Here is a 20,089-nt window from a genome sequence, read left to right on the forward strand (position 1 = left end):
AAAATCCTGTTGGCTGGGCATGGTGGCTTATGTCTGTAATCTTAGCACTTTGGGAGGCAGAGATGGGCAGATTACTTGAGCTAAGGAGTTCAAGACCAGCCTGGGCAACATGGTAAAATCCTGTCTCTACAAAAAATACAAAAATTAGCCAGGCACAGTAGCATGTGCCTGTAGTCTCAGCCACTTGGGAGGCTGAGAAGGGAGGATTGCAACCCTGGAGTTGCAGTTAGCGGAGATCACACCACTCCACTACAGCCTGGGCAACAGAGTGAGACCTTGTCTCCAATTAAAAAAAAAAAAAAAATCCCTGCCTACAAAAGAGATGGTAATGAAGAAAAACAAGAGATATACACAAAACAATTCTGAGTGGTAGGAGGCAGGGGAAAAAAAATCAGTAACAAGAGCCAATAAATAAACCATAACAAAAATCTTACCAAAAGTGATCCCAAGTTTTGTTGGTCACTAAATTCCCTGTCCAGCTATGAGATATTTCATGTGCAATGACCTACAGAAAACAGTGTAAGTGACTAATAGTAAGACTGATTATCTTAACCTAAAATAACCCATTCTGTAAACACTCTGTGTTACTCAATTTTTAAAAAATATTAGCTGAGACTTTCAGGGAGTTAGTTCAGCAAAAATCTTTAATTTAACCAAAGACACACATACAAATACGATATCAAGTAATTAGAAAACACAAATTACTTAGAAAATACTAGATAAATCACTGCATTAAACATGTTTCATAAATATATGAATAAGATCAAACCATAAAATTTCCTTAAATCTATTAAATCTAATTGTTAATATAATAATGTGACAAGAATCCCCAAATTGTCTTTTATAACCATATCTTTAACGTAAAAATGCCAAGAGCGTTTTAAAATCAGTTGATTGTAACACTTCTTGACAGTAAAGCCATAATGAAAAAGTTAAACTTACATTGGAGAGTGACTTGTCTCCTGCCTACAAAAAAAGAAAATTATGTTAGTATTTCAGTAATCAAATTACAGACTATCTAAAAAATTGCCTACCTAAACACCTAGTATACTGGCGCCGGTGGTTCACTGCATTTCTACTACAGCACGTCAAAGAGGTTAAAAGAGACATTAATTGAAAACACAAAAAAATACAGAACTAAAAATTAGCATCATTTTTTCTTGCCCTAATTCTAGGGAATTTTTGCAATACAATGAGAGCCAGTCTATTTGTGTCTAACTTCCATGAAACATTCCTTCTACTTCCATTTTTATATCTGCTCTTATTTACCCAACACTTTCTTTCTCTCCTATTACCCAAAATATATTAAATAAAACTTTAGAGTGTCCTATGTGTCCTGTGGTGTATTTTACTTATTTTATTGCTAATTCATCACTCATTTGGTTCTAGGAAGAATTTAAAGTAGCTCACAGGCATAGCAGTGTACCATGGGCCTAATCCTTTCCTATACATGGTGTACTGATTTTTTTTTCACTGTACCTAAATTTTTTTAAATTTACCAAGTGTAAATGGTTTAGTTTGTTTGTCTGGATACATAATTTATCAATGAATTGTTGTTACACAGCACCCCCACACCCAACATCCCCAAATACCATGAACATAATATTCTCCTTCCCTAAATGGCCAGATTATTTCCTTTCAAAAACGAGATTGAAGGCCGGGCGCGGTGGCTCAAGCCTGTAATCCCAGCACTTTGGGAGGCCGAGGCAGGTGGATCAAGAGGTCAAGACATCGAGACCATCCTGGTCAACATGGTGAAACCCCGTCTCTACTAAAAATACAAAAAATTAGCTGGGCATGGTGGTGCGTGCCTGTAATCCCAGCTACTCAGGAGGCTGAGGCAGGAGAATTGCCTGAACCCAGGAGGCGGAGGTTGCGGTGAGCCGAGATCGCGCCATTGCACTCCAGCCTGGGTAACAAGAGCGAAACTCCGTCTCAAAAAAAAAAAAAAAAACGAGATTGAGGCCAGGCGTGGTGGCTCGTGCCTACGAGCCCAGCACTTTGGGAGGCTGAGGCGGGTGGAACATGAGGTCATGAGATCGAGACCATCCTGGCCAACATGGTGAAACCTCGTCTCTACTAAAGGTACAAAAATTAGTTGGGCGTGGTGATGTGCGCGTACAGTCCCAGCTACTTAGGAAGCTCAGGCAGGAGAGTCGCTTGAACCCGGGAGGCAGAGGCTGCAGTGAGCCAAGATCATGCCACTGCACTCCAGCCTGCGCAACAGAGCCAGACTCCATCTCAAAACAAAAACAAAAAAGAAACGAGATTGTGATAACCACAATAAACAATAAAATTAGAAACAAGGGTTACATGAACAAAAGAAGATTTTTATATGTATATACATTATTAGGACTCTAGGGTTCTTTACATACATATATACACACACACACGCGCGCGCACACACACACACACACACATATTATTAGGACTCTTAAGGTTCATTCTAGCTAAGTTTATTTTTGAAAGATGGCAATTTCAAATGAAGAAATATTTACACTTACCAGTAGAGTGGGAGTTACAAAAGTAAGGCAAGGATTCTCCATGCCACCATAAGGGAAGGACGGTGGCAGGACCAATAGGTCATATTGTCCCCATACATATGGTCCTCCCAGATCTTCTGCAATTTTAAGCATAGATTCAGTCTGAAAAATGAACACATATATGTTTGTATCTCTTAATTATCAGCATTGTACATTTCTTAAAATCGTATACTGCTTTCTATGAAGGTTACAAGTTGATGCTTACTTTAAATGAAAAGGATAAAAAGAGTGTAGCAACTGCAAATCTACATAAAAGACAATCTGATTTTTTCCCTGTATCACTTAAAACTATCACATTTCACACTGAAAATCTTCAATCTACTGTCTATCATAATGATTACAAAGGAAAACTACATGACCAACCTCAGAAAACTCGTAAGCAGACTTTTCCACCTGCTCTTTCTCAGACCACACCAAAGTTCTTGGGCCAATTTGCCTGCAAGATTAAAAAGCTTAATAAAAAAGAAATTCACAGCAAATGGTTCATCTGAGTCCAAAAGGTATTTAACATCTTATAAACAAAACCTTACAGTGAGAGTACATTTATCATGTGCTTCTGGGAAAGGGATGAGGTTAAATGGCATGAGCTGCAAACCTGCTGTTGTATATGCAGCAATAGATATGCAGCTCTCTAAGGAGGTACAGGCTAGGCCATAGAAAAATCAAGAGGCAAAGTGTCCCCAATTAGTTTGTTGCCTCTTAAAAGACCTCTTGGGAGTCTCATTTCATCCCTCAATCTCACAATTATAGAAATCTAGTCACAACTCCTAAGAAACTATTGGATACAGGGTCTCACTCTGTTTCCCAGGCTGAGTGTAGTGGCACCATCACAGCTTACTGCAGCCTCTGCCTCCTGGGCTCAAGCAGTCCTCCTACCTCAGCCTCCTGAGCCGCTGGGACTACAGGCATACACCACCATGCCCGACTAATTTTTGATTTTTTTGTAGAGACATGGGCTCACTTATATTGCCCAGGCTGGTCTCGAATTCCTGGGCTCAAGCAATCCTCCCACCTTGGCCTCCCAAAGTCAGGGGAATACAGGTATGAGCCACTGAGCCCAGCCTACAAGACTATTCTAGAAAAGGAAGGGGTATAAACTTTGATATGCACTTAAAGGTTGAATACTCTTCTATAAGAAGAAATAAATAGAAAAGGAAGGAAATCCTGTCAGATGCTATAACTTGGATAAACCTTAAAGTCATTACACCAGATGAAATAAGCCAGACACAAATCATACTGTACTATTCTACTTAGGTAAGTTATCTAAAGTAGTCAAATTCACAGGAACAGAAAATAGAATGGGCAGTCAGGGGCTGGCGGTGGAGGTGGGGGAGAGGAGCTATTATCTAATGCTACAGAGTTTCAGTTTTGCAAAGTAAAAAATTTCTGAAGATCTATTTCACAACAAGGTGAATATACTTACTACTGAACAGCACACTTAAAAACAGTTAAGTGTATTTAAAACTAAGAACAAACAAAAAATTAAGAAGGAAAGGCACTCTAGCTATTGGTAAAACATTAATAAAATATCTTACGTATCTGTAATATTTGTAGGCTTCCAAGTGCTTTAATATATTTTATCTCATTTGTTTCACATAACCACCCTATGAGGTAGGAATGTAAGACATTATCATATCTAGGATAAGAAACAGAGATTAAAAGTGACTTGTTCAAGCTTACAAGAGAATTCAGATCTTTAACTAAAGGTAAAAGCATGCTCATTTTACAATACTTGAAAAATCTAAGGGGTAACTGGTCAAGATTTTTAAATGTAAAATTAATTTGCTGCCTACATTTTATATTTAGATTTGAATTTTTCTAGAACTGTTGGCTTGATTATCTGAAGAAATAGGCAAATCATCAACCAATTAACCTTGAGAGACGTTCAAGACACCTAAGTTTTGATCTTTTCATAAACCTGAAAATTTTTCCAAAAGCTCACCTGCTTTCTAAAGCTCCAACAACTAAAGCAATCAGGTAGCAGGGAATCGGCACCTAAAGAGGGCAAACAAACGCACACACCGGGCTTCCATTAGTGTTCACAAGTGTCACATGCTAAGTCAATTCAGATTTAAAAGTAAGTAAATTCCCTTTCAAATCTCCTAATATTAGTAGGGATAACTTTCCTTTTATATTTCTCATATAGTTCTCATTTGTAACATATAGCTTGAAATTGTGATACAAAACATTGTTCAAAACATGTATTTTCCTTTTATTCTACTTGGAACAAAAGCTTCTCACATGTGAAAAACAAGATCACACATACTATTAAAAGGTGCATTTTAAGCTTGTCTCAAAAAGCACTCTACAGAAAGCAACCGTGCTTTTCTTGTGTGTTTGTCTTTTTCCTTCTGATTTTTAACATGTTTTGTTGTTTCAAAGCACTACTGGCATGTTGTAGAGACAGAGTAACTTGACAATAAGTAGATGCCAAAGTTATGGGAGCTTGGAACCACAGAAGCTGCAGTGGAAGCCAAATTATCCATTGTGAGGTCACTTAAGAAAACACACACACACACACAGACACACACTCTCTCTCTCTCTCTCTCTCTCTCACACGCATCCATACACATGCTGTTCATTAAAGCTCAAAGATACCTGTCTAATTACCAGGACCGTAACTGAGTGCTTTTTCGGTCTTGGCTCCTCCATCTGCAGACACTCTCAACAGCCACTTGCCCACACCATAGTACCAGGGTAGGTGAAAGCGTAAGAACACAAAAAAACAGGAAGCCAGCCCCTGACTGGAGTGAGGGAAAATGAAAACAGGCACAGTCCCTACTGTCTCTACAACAAACCCTCTCTTCAACGCAACACTCTGTAAGCAGGACAAAATCCTTTAAAAGCACAAAAGAAAAAGAAATGAAGAAAATAAAAACCAAAAGCTGTTCTCAAAATTCTGAAATATTTCAAAAGTAATTTTGCCCTCTGGATGTGTACAAGCCAACTGTAGTTTACTGCCAATGAAAACAAAAATCTAGACCCTAGGACCTTACTTTTTGGATGAATTTGTATATTTTCCTGCTTGGGTCTTCTGGGTCAGGTGCTTCTCCATCACGAATAGCACTCATAAGTGCCACCAGTTCTTTAGGGACAGACACCTAATCAAGGAGACAAATCATTTCTAGTCATAAATAAAAGCTTCTATGTGTCTTAAACTACATATGTAAAATAACCTTTTCCTGCCCTTGACTAATAAACAGACTATGAACACAGAAAGTATATATATATAAATATATATAAATGTATAAGTATATAAATATATAAGTATATATAAATATATAAATTTATAAGTATATATAAATATATATAAAGTATATATATCTATACAAAAAGTATATATATTATATATATATATATATATATATATCTCGGTTTTATAAATAAAATTAGCAATATGGAAAACTGGCTTCTTTAAAAGCAAACGTGAATTTCTATCCATTCACCCATGTACATTAAGAGCAGAGTTTTGGTAGAAACTGGATTAAAATCCCAGTTCTGCCATCTACTAACTAACTGAACAAACTTGGGCAAATAAATATATCCCCTGAGCCTCAGTTTCCCCATCAAGTAAGTGTAAAACTTCAAAGGCTTGTTGCAAGAAATAAATAAAAGTCCAGCACCATGCCTGGCAATGGCAGCCACCATCCCTTCTCCCCCGACACTCACAAAACAGATTCAAAAGGACATTATACTCACTGTAGGACAGAATAGTTTTGAACAACATTGTTTTGACACTTGGAGTTACAAATAGAGGAACCTTTTAAAAGTAGTAGCTGTGAAAAATTAAAATTTATTGCCAAAAACTGTCAAACAATTTTCTCTGGAAATCTGTATGGAAAACTTATGGGTCATTTAACTGTGTATCCTAGCTCCATGATTCTGAAAGTTTAATTTCTGACGAATGCCAGAATAAAGAACTCTGCCAAGTATTAATGATCAAGCAAGAATACATTCCAGCAGGGGCTAGAGTTTCATGTTCTTCTTGCATGGCTCAGGAGGCAAAACTCCGAGGAGGCAGGCACAGAATTAGGAGCTCCTGAACCAGTGCTACAACAATTCTAGATTCTAAAGCACAAAAGCATTCAGGAAATAATGTGGTTTAGCCACCTTCCTTCATTTAGGTGGTGATACTTATATACATGAGCCAACTTAGGTTGTGAGGTCATAAAACTTGCTCACGGGTCACATCATTATTTATTTATTTTTTTAGAAATGGGGTCTTGCTATGTTGCCCAGGCTGGCCTTGAACTTCTGAGTTCAAGTAATCTTCCCACCTCAGCCACCCGAGTACCTGGGACTTTGCACAGTTATTAAGTGGTAGAGAAGAGCCAGAGCCCTGGAATTTTTTGCCTCCAAGTATAATACATCATTGCACTATCCTAGGTGTAATTTGGTTGTGGGATGATTTGGGAAGGAAGAAGGCCCCATAAATATGGGCTGGTACTCATTCTATTTGCTTGGTCTAAGTAGGTCTAGCCTCTGGTATACGGATTATTTAGTAATTACAGTCCACCTTTTCCAAAAAGGATTAGCGGTACCTACCAAAGGAATAAGTTGGAATTGTATACAGACAAGTCTGGAATATATGCCCACTAGGTTTATATGGCTACAGAATGCATTTATAGAAACTTGAATCCTGCAAATGTCAATTTTTAAAAGTTAAATAAAAATTGTTCCTAAGTTCTTATTTTTAGATCCAAGATCTTGAATTCCTTTTTAAATGTCAGATTGGTTTCCATTTCCTTTTTTTCCACAGTTAAAATGTTTAAAACTGCTTTTAAAGTAGAGATTCAGAATGACTGCCACAGCCTCTTTTTTATATATTTCAGTAGAATTTCATTAAGAAAAAAAATTCTAAGAGGAGGAAAAGAGGAGGAGGAAAATAGAAAACCAAATAAATAAATAATTCTAGCTATAAGAATTCAATTAATATCTCTGCTTATCATTTATACTGTATTTGCTGATTTGCATCATTTAATTCAGCTAATAATTTGTAATAATTACCTCTGCAGTATAGGTTAATTTCACAGAAGGAGTGTCCTGACAAGGAAGGACTGCTCTGCAGTGGATGGCCTGAAAGAGGGAGAAACAAGAAGAAATAGTTATTTCTCTTTCTTATAAATCAAGTCATTAAGAAATCATTAAAAATTGCAGCATTGTTCTTAGACACACACACACACACACACACACACTTATTTATTTATTTATTTATTTATTTATTTATTTAAAATAGGTTTCATTTCTTGGGATCTTTTAAAGTCCAAAATAGATTCTTGGACTTTTACAAAATCAGATTTTCCACTTTATTGTTAACTCTCACATTTCAGCTGAAGCATGGAGAAATTGTTAAGCAGTGTTTCCTACTCTATGCTCTGGGTGACAGTAGTGCCCAGTGAGAAGCTTTTAGAAACCTGAGAAAAAGGGGCTTTGTAGTGAAACAAACCTGAGAAGCATGGCATACTGCACCGATGTCTTGCAGAGCCACTGAACATTACACTCCGGAAGGCTCTGAAAAGACCTACAATAAAGAAACCTGTTTCTTACACTTACTTTAACACAAAACCCATTTCTCTCTGGTTTAACATCTAATTGGATGCCAGCGTCCTAATGAACACAGCCTGAAAAATGTTGCTATAGTCGTGACACTTCAATCTTGCAGCAAATCTTGAAAGCAAAAACAAAGATGCAAAGAAGGCAGAAAGAACAGTCTCTCTCAATACTATCTAGACATATTCATTCATATCATAGGCAACGTGTTTCTCTGCTGCCATACTAATCTGTTATTAACATTGGTTCCATCCAGTATGGCCAGAGGCCAGGTACCATGGCTCACTCCTATAATCCCAGCACTGTGGGAGGCTCAGATGAGAGAATTGCTTGAGCTTCAGAGTTTGAGACCAGCCTGGGGAACATAGTGAGACCCTACCTCTACACAAAAAAAATTAGCTAGGCATGGTGGTCAGGAGGCTGAGGTGGAAGGACAGTTTGAGCCCAGGAGTTATAGGCTGCAGTGACCCAAGTTCCCACCAATGCACTATAGCCTGGGCAACACAGTAAGACCATGTCTCAAAAAAATAAAAGAGCACCTATAATTTTATACCCTGGCTATTTATAAATAAGTCTGTCTACTGCTGGTAAGCAATGGAAATCCATTGAGACACTCTACCAAATTAAGTCAGTCTACTAAACTTAAAGGAATTTAAGTTTAAATTGAGACAGTCTACTAAACTTAAAGGAATTCTGATATTAACTCCCTTCTCTGAAGCTATTACAAATCCTAAACATACTTCATCCTACCACAAACTTTCTTAAAACCCCCAAACTCCAGGTCTTTTTGTTTCGGTTCTAGAAAATTCTCCAAAGATACAGGCTCCCAAAGAACCTCTAGATGGATTAAGTAGGACTAGAAGAGCCACCTGGTTCTCTCTCCCAAAATAAAGTTCCAAGACCATGCCTCTAGAGTTCCTTAATGGTCTCTAGTTAGGTGACATGGCAATACCAAAGGGGTTTTTAAATGTATCTCATTGGATAAGACCAAACCCAGGCAAATAGCATACAGAACAACTGTAAGCAAATTCGTCAAACAAAATCATGTCCACATGTTTCCTATCAGCTATAATAATTTATGAATTGAGCTGAAATCTGTTTCCCATATTCCCAACATTGCTGCCAATAAGAAATGGAATATATTCAAAATTAACATTTTTATGACTCACAAACCTTGCATTTCTTGCCAACTTTAGTTAATAGACGTTCTATTAAGAAACACTGCCTGAAAATCAGATATTCATGATATAGAGATTGTGCAATTTGTGCAATCTTGTGTAGAACATTATATCTATTTTAGATTATTAAACTGAGGGTTTCTTCGATTAAAAAGATGTTTCAAGTGGCCACAGAAAGTAAATGGGTCTGATTCATTTGCTAATTCCTTTTTTTTTTTTTTTTAGATGGAGTCTCACTCTGGCTAATTCCTTTTTAAAATGGACTTGTATTCAAATTTGAGCCTAACACACAGGAATGTTGGGAGGATGAAACATACAAAGAACCTAGCACAATGCTTGGAAATATAGCAAATGTTTAATGAAGTCAGTTCCTTTAATTATAAATTATTTGATTATTATGAAAAGTAGGTCTTTTTCTTTCAGAAGGCACTCTGAAATGCATTATCCTTGTGACAGGTTGTCTTTAATTGTATGGCTCTTTACCCTTAGTTTTAAAACAGAAAACAGAAGTAGTTCAAGTCATGTAATTTTAAAGGTACAACTAATATATTTATATAATACATATGTTTGTAAAAGTTTAAGAAAAATATGGAAAAGCTACATTCCATAGCTTTCCATATTCAATGGTGGCTACTATATTCACCACTACATTCAATGGTGGTTACCTCTGAGCAATGGCATCTGGCAAAGGTTTGGAAATTAAATCTTTCACTTTCCATTTCTTTACTATTAGCATTTTTCATAACCAGTACATGTTATTTATTAATTTTTTTCCTTCCATTTTCTGACTATTTACTGAATACCTACTCTCTGCCAAGTTCTAAGCAGACCTAGAAAGTCCAATCTAGGTGGACATATTTGCAAACTGAAAGAAGCTTCTTATTTAAAGTAATGCATCAGTGTATTCATAGTGAACGATATATAATTTGTCTATGTTTCTGTAAGATAAATTAAAACATTACATTAGGTAAAACCCACATATCATAAAACCACTGTTCATTTTGCTTCATTCAACCCTATGTGCTGGGAATTTTCTGCATCAGAAATCATTCTGGAATCCTTTTTACCTGGCACTGACTAAAGAGGTATGGGTGTTCCTTCCCAGAAGTCTGTTCAGGAGTGAGCCACTGAAGAGCAGAAGATTTTGGAGAGGTCTCAAAGGAGATTTCTATAACAATTTCCTGATTTCTGTATGAAACAAATAACTGTATTAGTAGAGTATAATTCCATCTAGTTAAAATTTAAACTCATAATACATACACTGAATACTATAAGTCACAGAGTATGCATTCTCATCACTGACTGACAGTAAGCTCTAGGAATGCCGCATCCTCAGTGGGTAAGTCTCCTCTCAGTTTTCCTTCCCAAATCCCTGCCTTTGGGTCCTCTGACTTCTCCCATGCTAACTGTTAGCAAAGGCGTAACGGCAGCTAAAGTGGGTTGAGTGCCCCATTGTGTGTCACGTACTTTGCATCTGTGATATCATTTAATCTTTTTTTTTTTTGGTAGACTAAGTCTCACTCTGTTGCCCAGGCTGGAATGCAGTGGCACAATCTTGGCTCACTGCAGTCTCCGCCTCCTGGGTTAGTGTGATTCATTTGCCTCCGCTTCCTGAGTAGCTGGGACTACACACGCGTACCACTAAGCCCAGCTAATTTTTGTATTTTTTTTTTTTTTTTAGTAGAGACAGGGTTTCACCATGTTGGCCAGGATGGTCTTGATTTCCTGACCTTGTGATCTGCCTGCCTCAGCCTCCCAAAGTGCTGGGGTTACAGGTGTGAGCCACCACACCCAGCCTTATTTAATCTTTTATTAAGAGTGGAAAAGGGAAAGAAATCATTTTGGAGTTTCAACTACCACAGCAGCAGGTGCCACAGCATGACAGAGAGCAGTGCTAGTCTGCAAAGTGTTACTGGCCCAGGACAAGACAGGACTGGACTGACTCAAGTGAGAGTCAGCATTGCAAAACTTTCAGTCATTTTTATGTCTGTTGAATCTAATAATAAAAAAATGTGTGCTTGCATTTCATCTCTTCCTCCTATTTTTTATTGCATTTTACAAAAGTATCAGTCTATGGCAGATTGAAGAGGATAAAAACTAGTCTTTTATCTCAGATAGCTTGAGAAGCACTGATAATAAAGTAACAGTAAGCACTTTAGAGACCAGCAGCCCTGCCCATGTTGGAATCCTGACTCTACCACTCACTGGCATTATAAACTTGGGCAAATTATTTGACCTCCCTATGCCACAGTTTCCTTGTGGAATGGGGTGAATAACATCTACCTCACAAGTTAGACTTAAGGGTTTCCCTTCTCTTAAAGGGAAAGAGAAGGCATGAAAACACTGGCCACTGAATAACTGGGGTAGATCACCCTTGTTCTAGGCTAATAGTTTTCACCCTTTTTCCCTTCCCCAATATATCAGGAAGTGGCATATACTCCCAACAGGACAATTCTGGTTGCCACTTTCTTGAGTAAGTTATTTCTGTAAGGTTCCCTTTCCTCATCTTTAAGTGTAGATCATACCAACAGGGTCACTGTAAGACTCAGATAAAAGAATGCATTTAAAGCACTTATCCCAAGATTGCAACACCATAACAGTTCTACCTTTGGCATTATCGTTGTCCCATTAATAAATGCAGCTGGCCTCTGGGGCAAGGGCAAGGAATGTGCAGCTTGTAAAAGCTACCCAGGTTATCTTGAAATGCTTCCTTATGATGGAATGCCCCCACCATCACTCTGGATATTATTGAAAGGATGAATCATTTAAAAACTAAATTCCCAAAGTCCTTGTTGTGAGGATTATCTACAAACAACGTTTTTAGTATCCTAAGTACATAAAATTATAACTGCTGTACCAACTTCAATCTGAACAGAAGATCAGAAATAGTATACCAATCATTACATATTTACAAACTAAATTTTAAAAAGGAAAAACATCTATATTAGTTAAAAATATTTTCCCCCACTATTTAGCTATAAAAGAGAAAGATCACAACATGCATACTTGCTCAAAGCGATAGGAAGAGAGATTTCCATTGGTGATCCCTTGTAACTTTGTCTTTCACCAAGAGCATATTTGACTTCTTGTCCATTGATCACTACTTTTTCTATTGTAAGGTCCTTTGTATCCAAAACCTAAAATTAGTAAATAGTAAGAAAATTGTTTTATTTACCAGAAAAAAAACTATTAGATATAGATTACAACAACTAGTTGCTTGTGGAGAGTAAAATACAGAGTGAAATTACAAGAATTAAAGGAGTCAAAAGTTAGTCTAGGTCTCATTTTTTCGGGCTCTAAGCGTCCTGAAAATTTTGGGGTTCTAAGATTTGCATATATATTGTTAAGTAACCCTAGGACAGTCACACAAATTTGGGGCTTTAAAGTAATAGTCAAATCTAAATCAAAATATGTTTGCTTCTGTCTCCTAAAATTTTCTCTATTATGAAAAACTTTACCTATAACTTAAGTTTCTTTCACTCTGGCTCCTCAATATACTACACAATATATTTCTTCCTAGAGCTCAAGTAGTCCAACTTCCGTTTACTTTCAACCTTTGCATTCATTAAGCAAATCAGCAGACTGTGTATCACTGTTGTTGTATATCTAGAAAAAGCCCAACCTGGTATGGCAACTTGGACCAAATGATTCTGCAGAGGGTTGGGGGGCCATATCTACTTGCCATGCACAATTAAGGACAACTAACTGCTTTGGGCAGTAGTGGCAACAAGTGTCGGAGTATTTTCTATCCCCTAAATCCTGAGCCCTAGAAATCACAACCTTTAATTATTTTTCAACTAATCTCCTATCCTAGAATCTTGAACCTTCCTATGCCACAAGACCGAGGTTCCTAACCATAAACCAAATTCTACTTGATGGATCTACCCACTAACTATTCTAGTTTTCCCCCTTCCTTTTTTGAGATGGGAGTCTCGCTGTGTTGCTCACCTGCCTCAGCCTCCCAAGTAGCTGAGATCACAGGAACGCACCACTATGCCCAACTAATTTTTGTATTTTTAGTAGAGAGGGAGTTTTACCATGTTGACCAGGCTAGTCTTAAAACTCCAGACCTCAGGTGATCCACCAACTTTGCCTCCCAAAGTGCTGGGATTACAGGCATGAGCCACTACGCCCAGCCCCTCCTTCCTTTCTTAACCTCCAAGGACAATCTATGGCTGCTACTTCTACTTCCTCACCAATCATTCTCCCTCTCCCCTTCTTCAATCTGGCTTCTAGCTCCTTTGCTAGGGAAAGGGCAGCCCCCACCCCAACCAACAAAGTGTTTTCTGTCCGATAATGTTGACCTCTGTCTACTCACAGCCCTTATGGACCATGTCATCTGGTTAAAACCCCTTCCTTCGCTTCTTTGCCTGTACACATAAATCACAAATGGTTTTTTTGTCTAATTTTCCTTTCCCCTTATTTATTCCAACTCCCAAACATGGCTATATCCCAATGTTTCAGGCCTGGTCCTTTGATTTTCTTGCCATATCCTTCACTCCCTAGATCTTACTCATGCCCACATCTTCAACTAGTATCTCTGCGAAGATGCCTGCCATTCTATTTCTACAGTTGTATTCCCTCCCCAGGACCTCAGTCTAATTGCCTACACAAGATTTCCATGGGACATAGCACCTTATATTGAATAGGCTCCTAAAAATTCCAAACATGACTTTTATACTCCCTAAATCAGCTTCCTCCCCAGATTTCTTGATTCTGTTAAAAGAATTCTTTCAGCCACCTAAGGTTTGATCCCAGTTCCTAATCCCACACAGCCACTTAGAATTTGTTCTTTCACAATGTCTTCATAACTTTCCCTTTCCTTCCACTACTATCCCAGATCAGGCCCTGGACTGGTAGAACTGCTTTCCATCAGATCTCCCTACCTCTGGCATTTTTTTTTTCCTTTTCTGAGATCTGGCCTGGCTACAAGGCCAAGAACCCACCATTTCCAAGCTGCCCCTCTTTTATCCTCTTTTATATTAGCTAGCCAGGCATAATAAGCTCAGAAATTGTCACAAGGACAATCACTAAACCTGATTCCCACCTCTCTGGAGTCAACAATTTTTGCTTGGGAAGAAATTTCCACCCTGGTTTGTTTTCCTTTTTTTATTTTTTTAAGAGAGCTGAATTTGATATGAGAGTACCATCTGTTTCCCTCCTAATGGGCAATTATTTATTTCAGGACACTTTCTTTTGGGGTACTGCATCTGTTATCCTTACTATAAATTAGTAGAGGATATGGTTTATAGCTTATTAAAAATAATAGGGTTACTCCTTCATATTCTAGTACCTCTCTTGTCTCTTCATACCTAGTTCTGAATAGCTATTCAAAATAGCTAATTTGTTTTAAAAACTTGAGTACATTGTGTTTATAACTCATGCTTATATAGATGAATTACCTTAGTCATTTCCTAGTGGAACATATTGTGTTTTCTATATTGACTAAACTTTCCAAATCTGTTCAGAATCAGAAGCGTCACAGTGTCATAGGGACAACTATTTTTTTGTGAAACCTTTTGATATCCCTGTGTTTGTTATAGCAGTTGGCCCTACCCTTTCCTATAAGACTTATTGTACTGCATTATAATGATTTCTTTTTCCATTAGACTGAGGCTTCTAAAACAGAGAATGTTACTTAGGTCTGTATTCTCAGGCTTTAGCACTGTGTCTCAAAAACACTAGGTGTCAATTAATGCATGAAGCAGGTCCTAGACCAAGAGAAAACAAAAAATGCAATGTTTAAGCTGTATATCTCAAGTCCTAAGCCTCAACTATCGTTTGCAAATTACTTTTGAAAATTCCCCTTCAAATTTCAGTGACATTATTTTTTAAAAATTGGTCAAAAATTATAATAAGAAAGAAAAATAAAGAAAACTAGAGAGTGGACAAGTTTGGTACTTTTTAAGAAACATTTGTTAAACATCAACTACGTGCAAGACCAAGATGCTGATATATAGTTAAAAGAAAAAGCTCTACTAGTGATGGGATATAATTTGCTATATTTCACAGTATACTCTTTGAACAATGCCACCCCTAAACCCTCCAAAAATCAGTCTACTTCTTGGCAGCTGATCAGTTCAGATGGAATATATATCTGATTCCTTTTTTGCACAGGCCAGTAGGAAGCTCCATGTCAACCCTGTGGCCCACTTCTTTTAATGTATAGAGGGCTTTTATGATGTGGATTTTGTTTCTCCTATCCTTATTCTCTCTTCCTCCAAATTATTTAATTATTTTTAATCTTATACTATATGTGTTGCTTCAAGCAGTCTCCATTCTTTCTAGAACAAAGCAGAGTTTAAAAAAAAAAAGCTTTATGCCGCATTTTGATGTCTGTATTTACATTTTTTACTTTCTATCCACAGGGATGTGATGGGGGGGGAAACATGGGTTTATGGGTGAAATACAAAACTAAAACTAAAAAACCACCTAGATTTGATTCCCATTCAGCCACTTACTTAGTGAAGACAAGACGGTTTGCAGTCAGAAATATCTATTGTTCAACTGCTGGCTTCTGCCTTGGCCGTGACACTAAAACCTCTTTGAGCCACAAACCAAAAGAACACCTACATATTTCTGAAAGTTTCAATGAAAAGAAACAAATGTTTGAAAGTCATCATCAATTTGGAGGATCAAATGTCAGTGTAAATAAACCAAAATTTGAAAAGAATTTTAGAAAGCTGAGAATTTGTCTGATTAAGCAGTTTCTCAACATCACAGACTCCAAGGATGGAGAGGAAAAGAAAACATGACGTCTCTCCCTTCACTCAGCACTGGCACTGCATGGGTCTTCCCATCTCACCTCTGAAATACAGCTTGCACTATTATCAGTGTAGCCCATGTTAAGCTTAAGCACTGTTTTCTAATTGAATTCCTCCATTAATCAAACTTCTGAATGTCCTCTACATGCCAGAAATAGACTACAGCAGGAATATGAGATACAAAGAGTATGAAAAACAGTCCCTACATTCAAGAGTCCACAGTTTACTGGAGGAAAGAAACAAGTTAACTTTAAATAAATATTAATTAATAAGGATAAGCTCCTGGTCTAAGATTTTTGTCATAAATAAGCAAACAATTATAAACAGATGTCATTTTGTACTATAAACTGCCTTCCTTGTATAAAATCTAACTTATTATAATTCCAAGCTCCAATTTGCTAAACAGACATGCCAACCAAAAATCATAATTTTAAAATATTACTTTTCTCTAGATTTGGGGAATGTTAAAACAATGAGCAGGATTTTAGATTGGGATATTCTTTTCAAAATTTAAACATCCTGATTCTTGCTTACTTATAGAACAGAGGGAAAGTTTTTATTTTACAAAAGTGATGAGAACACATGGACACACAGTGGGGAACACACACTCTAGGGCCTATTGGAGGTTGGAGAGTGGGAGAAGGGAGAGGATAAGGAAATATAACTAATGGGTACTAGGCTTAATACCTGGATGACAAAATAATCTGGTCAACAAACCCTCATGACACAAGTTTATCTATATAACAAACCTGCACATGTACACCTGAACTTCAAATAATTTTTTTAAGGTTTTTATTTTACAAAACAGAGGTGAGTGTGAGCCCATATTAAGCAGTAAACAGCTATAAAAATGTTCGTTCGTTTAATGAGGAGAAACTGCACTGAAATAGGCCTTCAGTCTTGCCCAAAGTTGCTACTGCAATTAAAGATAGCTGGTAGTTCAAGAAGACCAAAGTGCAATGTACAAGGAAATAGATACCTTCTTATTTATAATACCTTTATTTTCTTTTGTATAGTACTTTTGGTGATTACATATCAGTGCATAGAGGAATCGACCTATTTTTCAAATCAATGAGTTTAGCAAAATGTTAAAGGACAAAGAGTAAGAAAGCTAAGTACTTATTAGTTCATATTAACGAAATAGAAATGCAGATCTATTACACAAATAGGAAAAAGAGGCCTGAAATAACGAAATCGAAATGCAGATCTATTACACAAATAGGAAAAAGAGGCCTGAAACCCACCAATTCTTATCTGCCTGATCTGATTGCTTATTGATGTGCTTTAGTAGATTTCACCACGCTACACTGTGTAAAATACACGTGTAGCATCCTACCCTGGTGAAGAAGCCGAACGTGGCTATCTTTTCATGACCCTCTTATTTCTAAAATGCTCTTCTATGAAATTCTTCAGGTGAAAGGTATAAACCAAATACAATTTGAGCAGGAATATTAAATACAGGTTAAATGACACAGGTAAAATGACTGAATAACATTCCATGAATCTACACTCTTTCTTCATTCCAATGGTTAGAGAGTTTGTAAAAAGACGTGTTTTCTAAGTGAAATAACTACTTGGCTCCTTGGAACCAACTATTAATAAAGCGTATTGAATCATCCTTAGAAAACTTGAATGTCCCACCCGTCCTTAAATTATCAGAAGATAAGAAAGTTCATAAGATTCAAAGGTAGAAAGGACCCTGAAAAGAAGGAGTTGCTCCCTGAAGTTAGCAAGCAGGAACTGGAAGTTTCAAAGCAGAGCGGAGAGAAGAGGCCTGCCCAGGGCTGGGAATCCTAAGGGGCTTGAGAACGACTAGCAGGGAGATCCAGGGAACTAGGAAGGAGACGGATAGGTGCTGCCCTGCATAACTGTGGACTGAAATAAGGGTTCCAGGGAGGGAACCGTGGGATCAGGGATCGACAGTACATGGGATCTGAGGTTTGGGTGAGACTGTTGACCGAGAAGGTGCGCAGGGGGCTGGGTTTTCCTGGGCCTGAGAAGGGGGTTGTGGGCCGCAGGCCGAGGCAATGAGGAGGCCATGGAGTAATTAGAGCCGGGAACTAGGATTATGGGGGATATCGCAAAGATGACACCTAAGGGCTGGGTGAGCTGAGAGGAGTGGACGAGGCGCTCGGATGTGCCTAGGGACTGGAGAGAGGATTCCGGCGAGGAGCTAAGGAGACTTAAGCACAAATGGGAGGGTGAGGGGAGGGATGCAGAGGCGTGAGTTGGGTTGAGAGGGGATTGTTGTGGAAGAGCTGAGGACTGAAGATGAAGTGCCGAACATGAGTTGGGTGGAGGCTACAGAAGAGCAGATGGAGACGTGCGGCTGGGCAGGGGCCGCGGCGGGGTGAGCCGGAGATCCGGGAACCCGCAAGGACGAAGGGCGATGGGCGAGGGGCGGGGGGTCCCGGGAGAGGCGGGCACTGGGCAGGCGCCCCACCATACCAGGCTGCGCAGATTGTCCTCCTGAGACTGAACCGTGAGCGCTGCAGTCCCGGTCAGCGTCCGGCGAGTAAAGTCGACGCTGCAGCGCAGATGCAGGTGCTTGGTCCGGCAGACGGAAGCCGGAGAGGCCAACGAACAAGTATCCACTACCTCGGGCATGGCTCTGGGGTATCACGCCGCACAGCGACCCACACCTGAAGACTAGTCGATTGAGAGAACCTGAGGGAGTAAGATTAAAAAAAAAAAAAAAAAAAAAAAAAAAAAAAAAAAAAAAAAAAAAGAGGAGGGATTCGCGGTGTACGCCGGGAAAGGAAGTTTCTTAAAGTCAGAGGAACCTGTGGTGATGGCAGCGAAGGAACTACAAGTTCCATGGTGCAGCGCGGCAAGCGTGCGCTTGGCTACCTGGGAGCGTGTCTGTTAGGGGTGCTGAGAGGGAGTGAGAGTGCTCCTGGAGCTGGAGAAGACGAGGGGAGTCAGGGCAGTTAGAAGGGTGGCCTGAGGGGAATGATAAGACATAGAGAGGGAGATAAAACTGAACAGTACCATTTTGGCTCTGTTCAACTTCGGTGAAAGATGTAGTGGCAAACATAAGAAAATCAAATTCATTGGTCGTTGCGTTTAGCAAGGGTGGGGCGGGGCGGGGCGGGGCGGGGCGGAGCGAAAACGTAGAAAAGGTCTTTAAGAAGAGTTGCTTCCATGCAGTTCCTCGTTAGTATAGTGGTGAGTATCCCCGCCTGTCACGCGGGAGACCGGGGTTCGATTCCCCGACGGGGAGACGCTAGAGTTATTTTCTTTCAGCTGTAATTCAAGATTTAAAGAACTGCTTTGTCAGTTTCAGTGTCTATTAAACAGCTGGCCCTTAAATCCTGGGTGCATCAGTGGGGGACCTATTGAAGACTTTTCATCAGGGGACTGATATGCGTGGTCAGACTCAAGTTATAAAATGCAGTATCAAAACCGGAAGCAGGAGATTTAGGAAACTATTAAAATGGCTCAATCAGAAAATGCTGGAGGCCTGACATAGGTAAGTTAGGATAGAAAGGAAGGAATGAATGGAAGGAAACTTAGGTAGGTGGATTCACAGATTGAGAGGAGCCTAAGGGGGCCCAGCTTCAGTGACTGGGTAGTCATTAACCAGAGATAGTACTCTGTATGAAGAGGACAGTATGTTAGGCTGTACTTGGCATTGCTATAAATACCTGAGACTGCGTAATTTATAAGAAAAGAGGCTTAATTGGCTTACAGTTACACAGGCTGTACAAGAAGCATAGCTCGGGTATCTGCTTCTGGGTAGGCCTCAGGAAAGCTTACAATCATGGCAAAAGGTAAAGGCGGTGCAGGCCTCTACATGGCCCAAGGAGAAGCAAGAGACAGAGAGAGAGTGGAGGGCCAGCGCCACACACTTAAACAGTCAGATCTCAAGACCTCACTGTGGTGAGGACAGCACCAGGCCACAAGGCATCTGCCCCACATGACCCAAACACCTCCCACCAGGCTCCACCTCCAATAGTGAAGATTATAATTCAACATGAGATTTGGTAGGGACATATATTCAACTAAATCCAACAGATTTAAGGGGAAGATGCTAAATTCAATTTTGAACATA

The 20,089-nt window shown here is 38.9% G+C and overlaps 1 protein-coding gene and 1 non-coding gene across 3 annotated transcripts in view; one reads left to right on the forward strand and one right to left on the reverse strand.

The window, feature by feature from the left end:
* The window catches only part of LTA4H (leukotriene A4 hydrolase), a 36,287-nt gene extending 17,552 nt beyond the window's left edge, over positions 1-18,735 (reverse strand). The window contains exons 1-10 of one of the 2 annotated variants that reach the window (XM_017516208.2): positions 18,484-18,735; positions 12,278-12,408; positions 10,339-10,459; positions 7,551-7,619; positions 5,540-5,644; positions 4,486-4,538; positions 2,907-2,979; positions 2,505-2,645; positions 943-966; positions 435-505 (exon numbers count right to left, since the gene is read on the reverse strand). In XM_017516208.2, coding sequence (XP_017371697.1) covers positions 435-505; positions 943-966; positions 2,505-2,645; positions 2,907-2,979; positions 4,486-4,538; positions 5,540-5,644; positions 7,551-7,619; positions 10,339-10,459; positions 12,278-12,408; positions 18,484-18,642 — 947 coding nt within the window. In that variant the 5' untranslated portion in view covers positions 18,643-18,735. The remainder of the gene's footprint in view (positions 1-434; positions 506-942; positions 967-2,504; positions 2,646-2,906; positions 2,980-4,485; positions 4,539-5,539; positions 5,645-7,550; positions 7,620-10,338; positions 10,460-12,277; positions 12,409-18,483) is intronic. The other variant, XM_017516201.2, reaches the window with a different exon arrangement.
* Positions 18,736-19,186: 451 nt separating this feature from the next.
* On the forward strand, positions 19,187-19,258 carry TRNAD-GUC. Its single transcript has one exon. It is a non-coding gene; the product is annotated as a tRNA-Asp (tRNA).
* Positions 19,259-20,089: the final 831 nt, after the last annotated feature.

This window comes from Cebus imitator, unplaced genomic scaffold (genome assembly GCF_001604975.1).
Source record: "Cebus imitator isolate Cc_AM_T3 unplaced genomic scaffold, Cebus_imitator-1.0 Scaffold18, whole genome shotgun sequence".
NCBI classification, from domain to species: Eukaryota; Metazoa; Chordata; class Mammalia; order Primates; family Cebidae; genus Cebus; species Cebus imitator.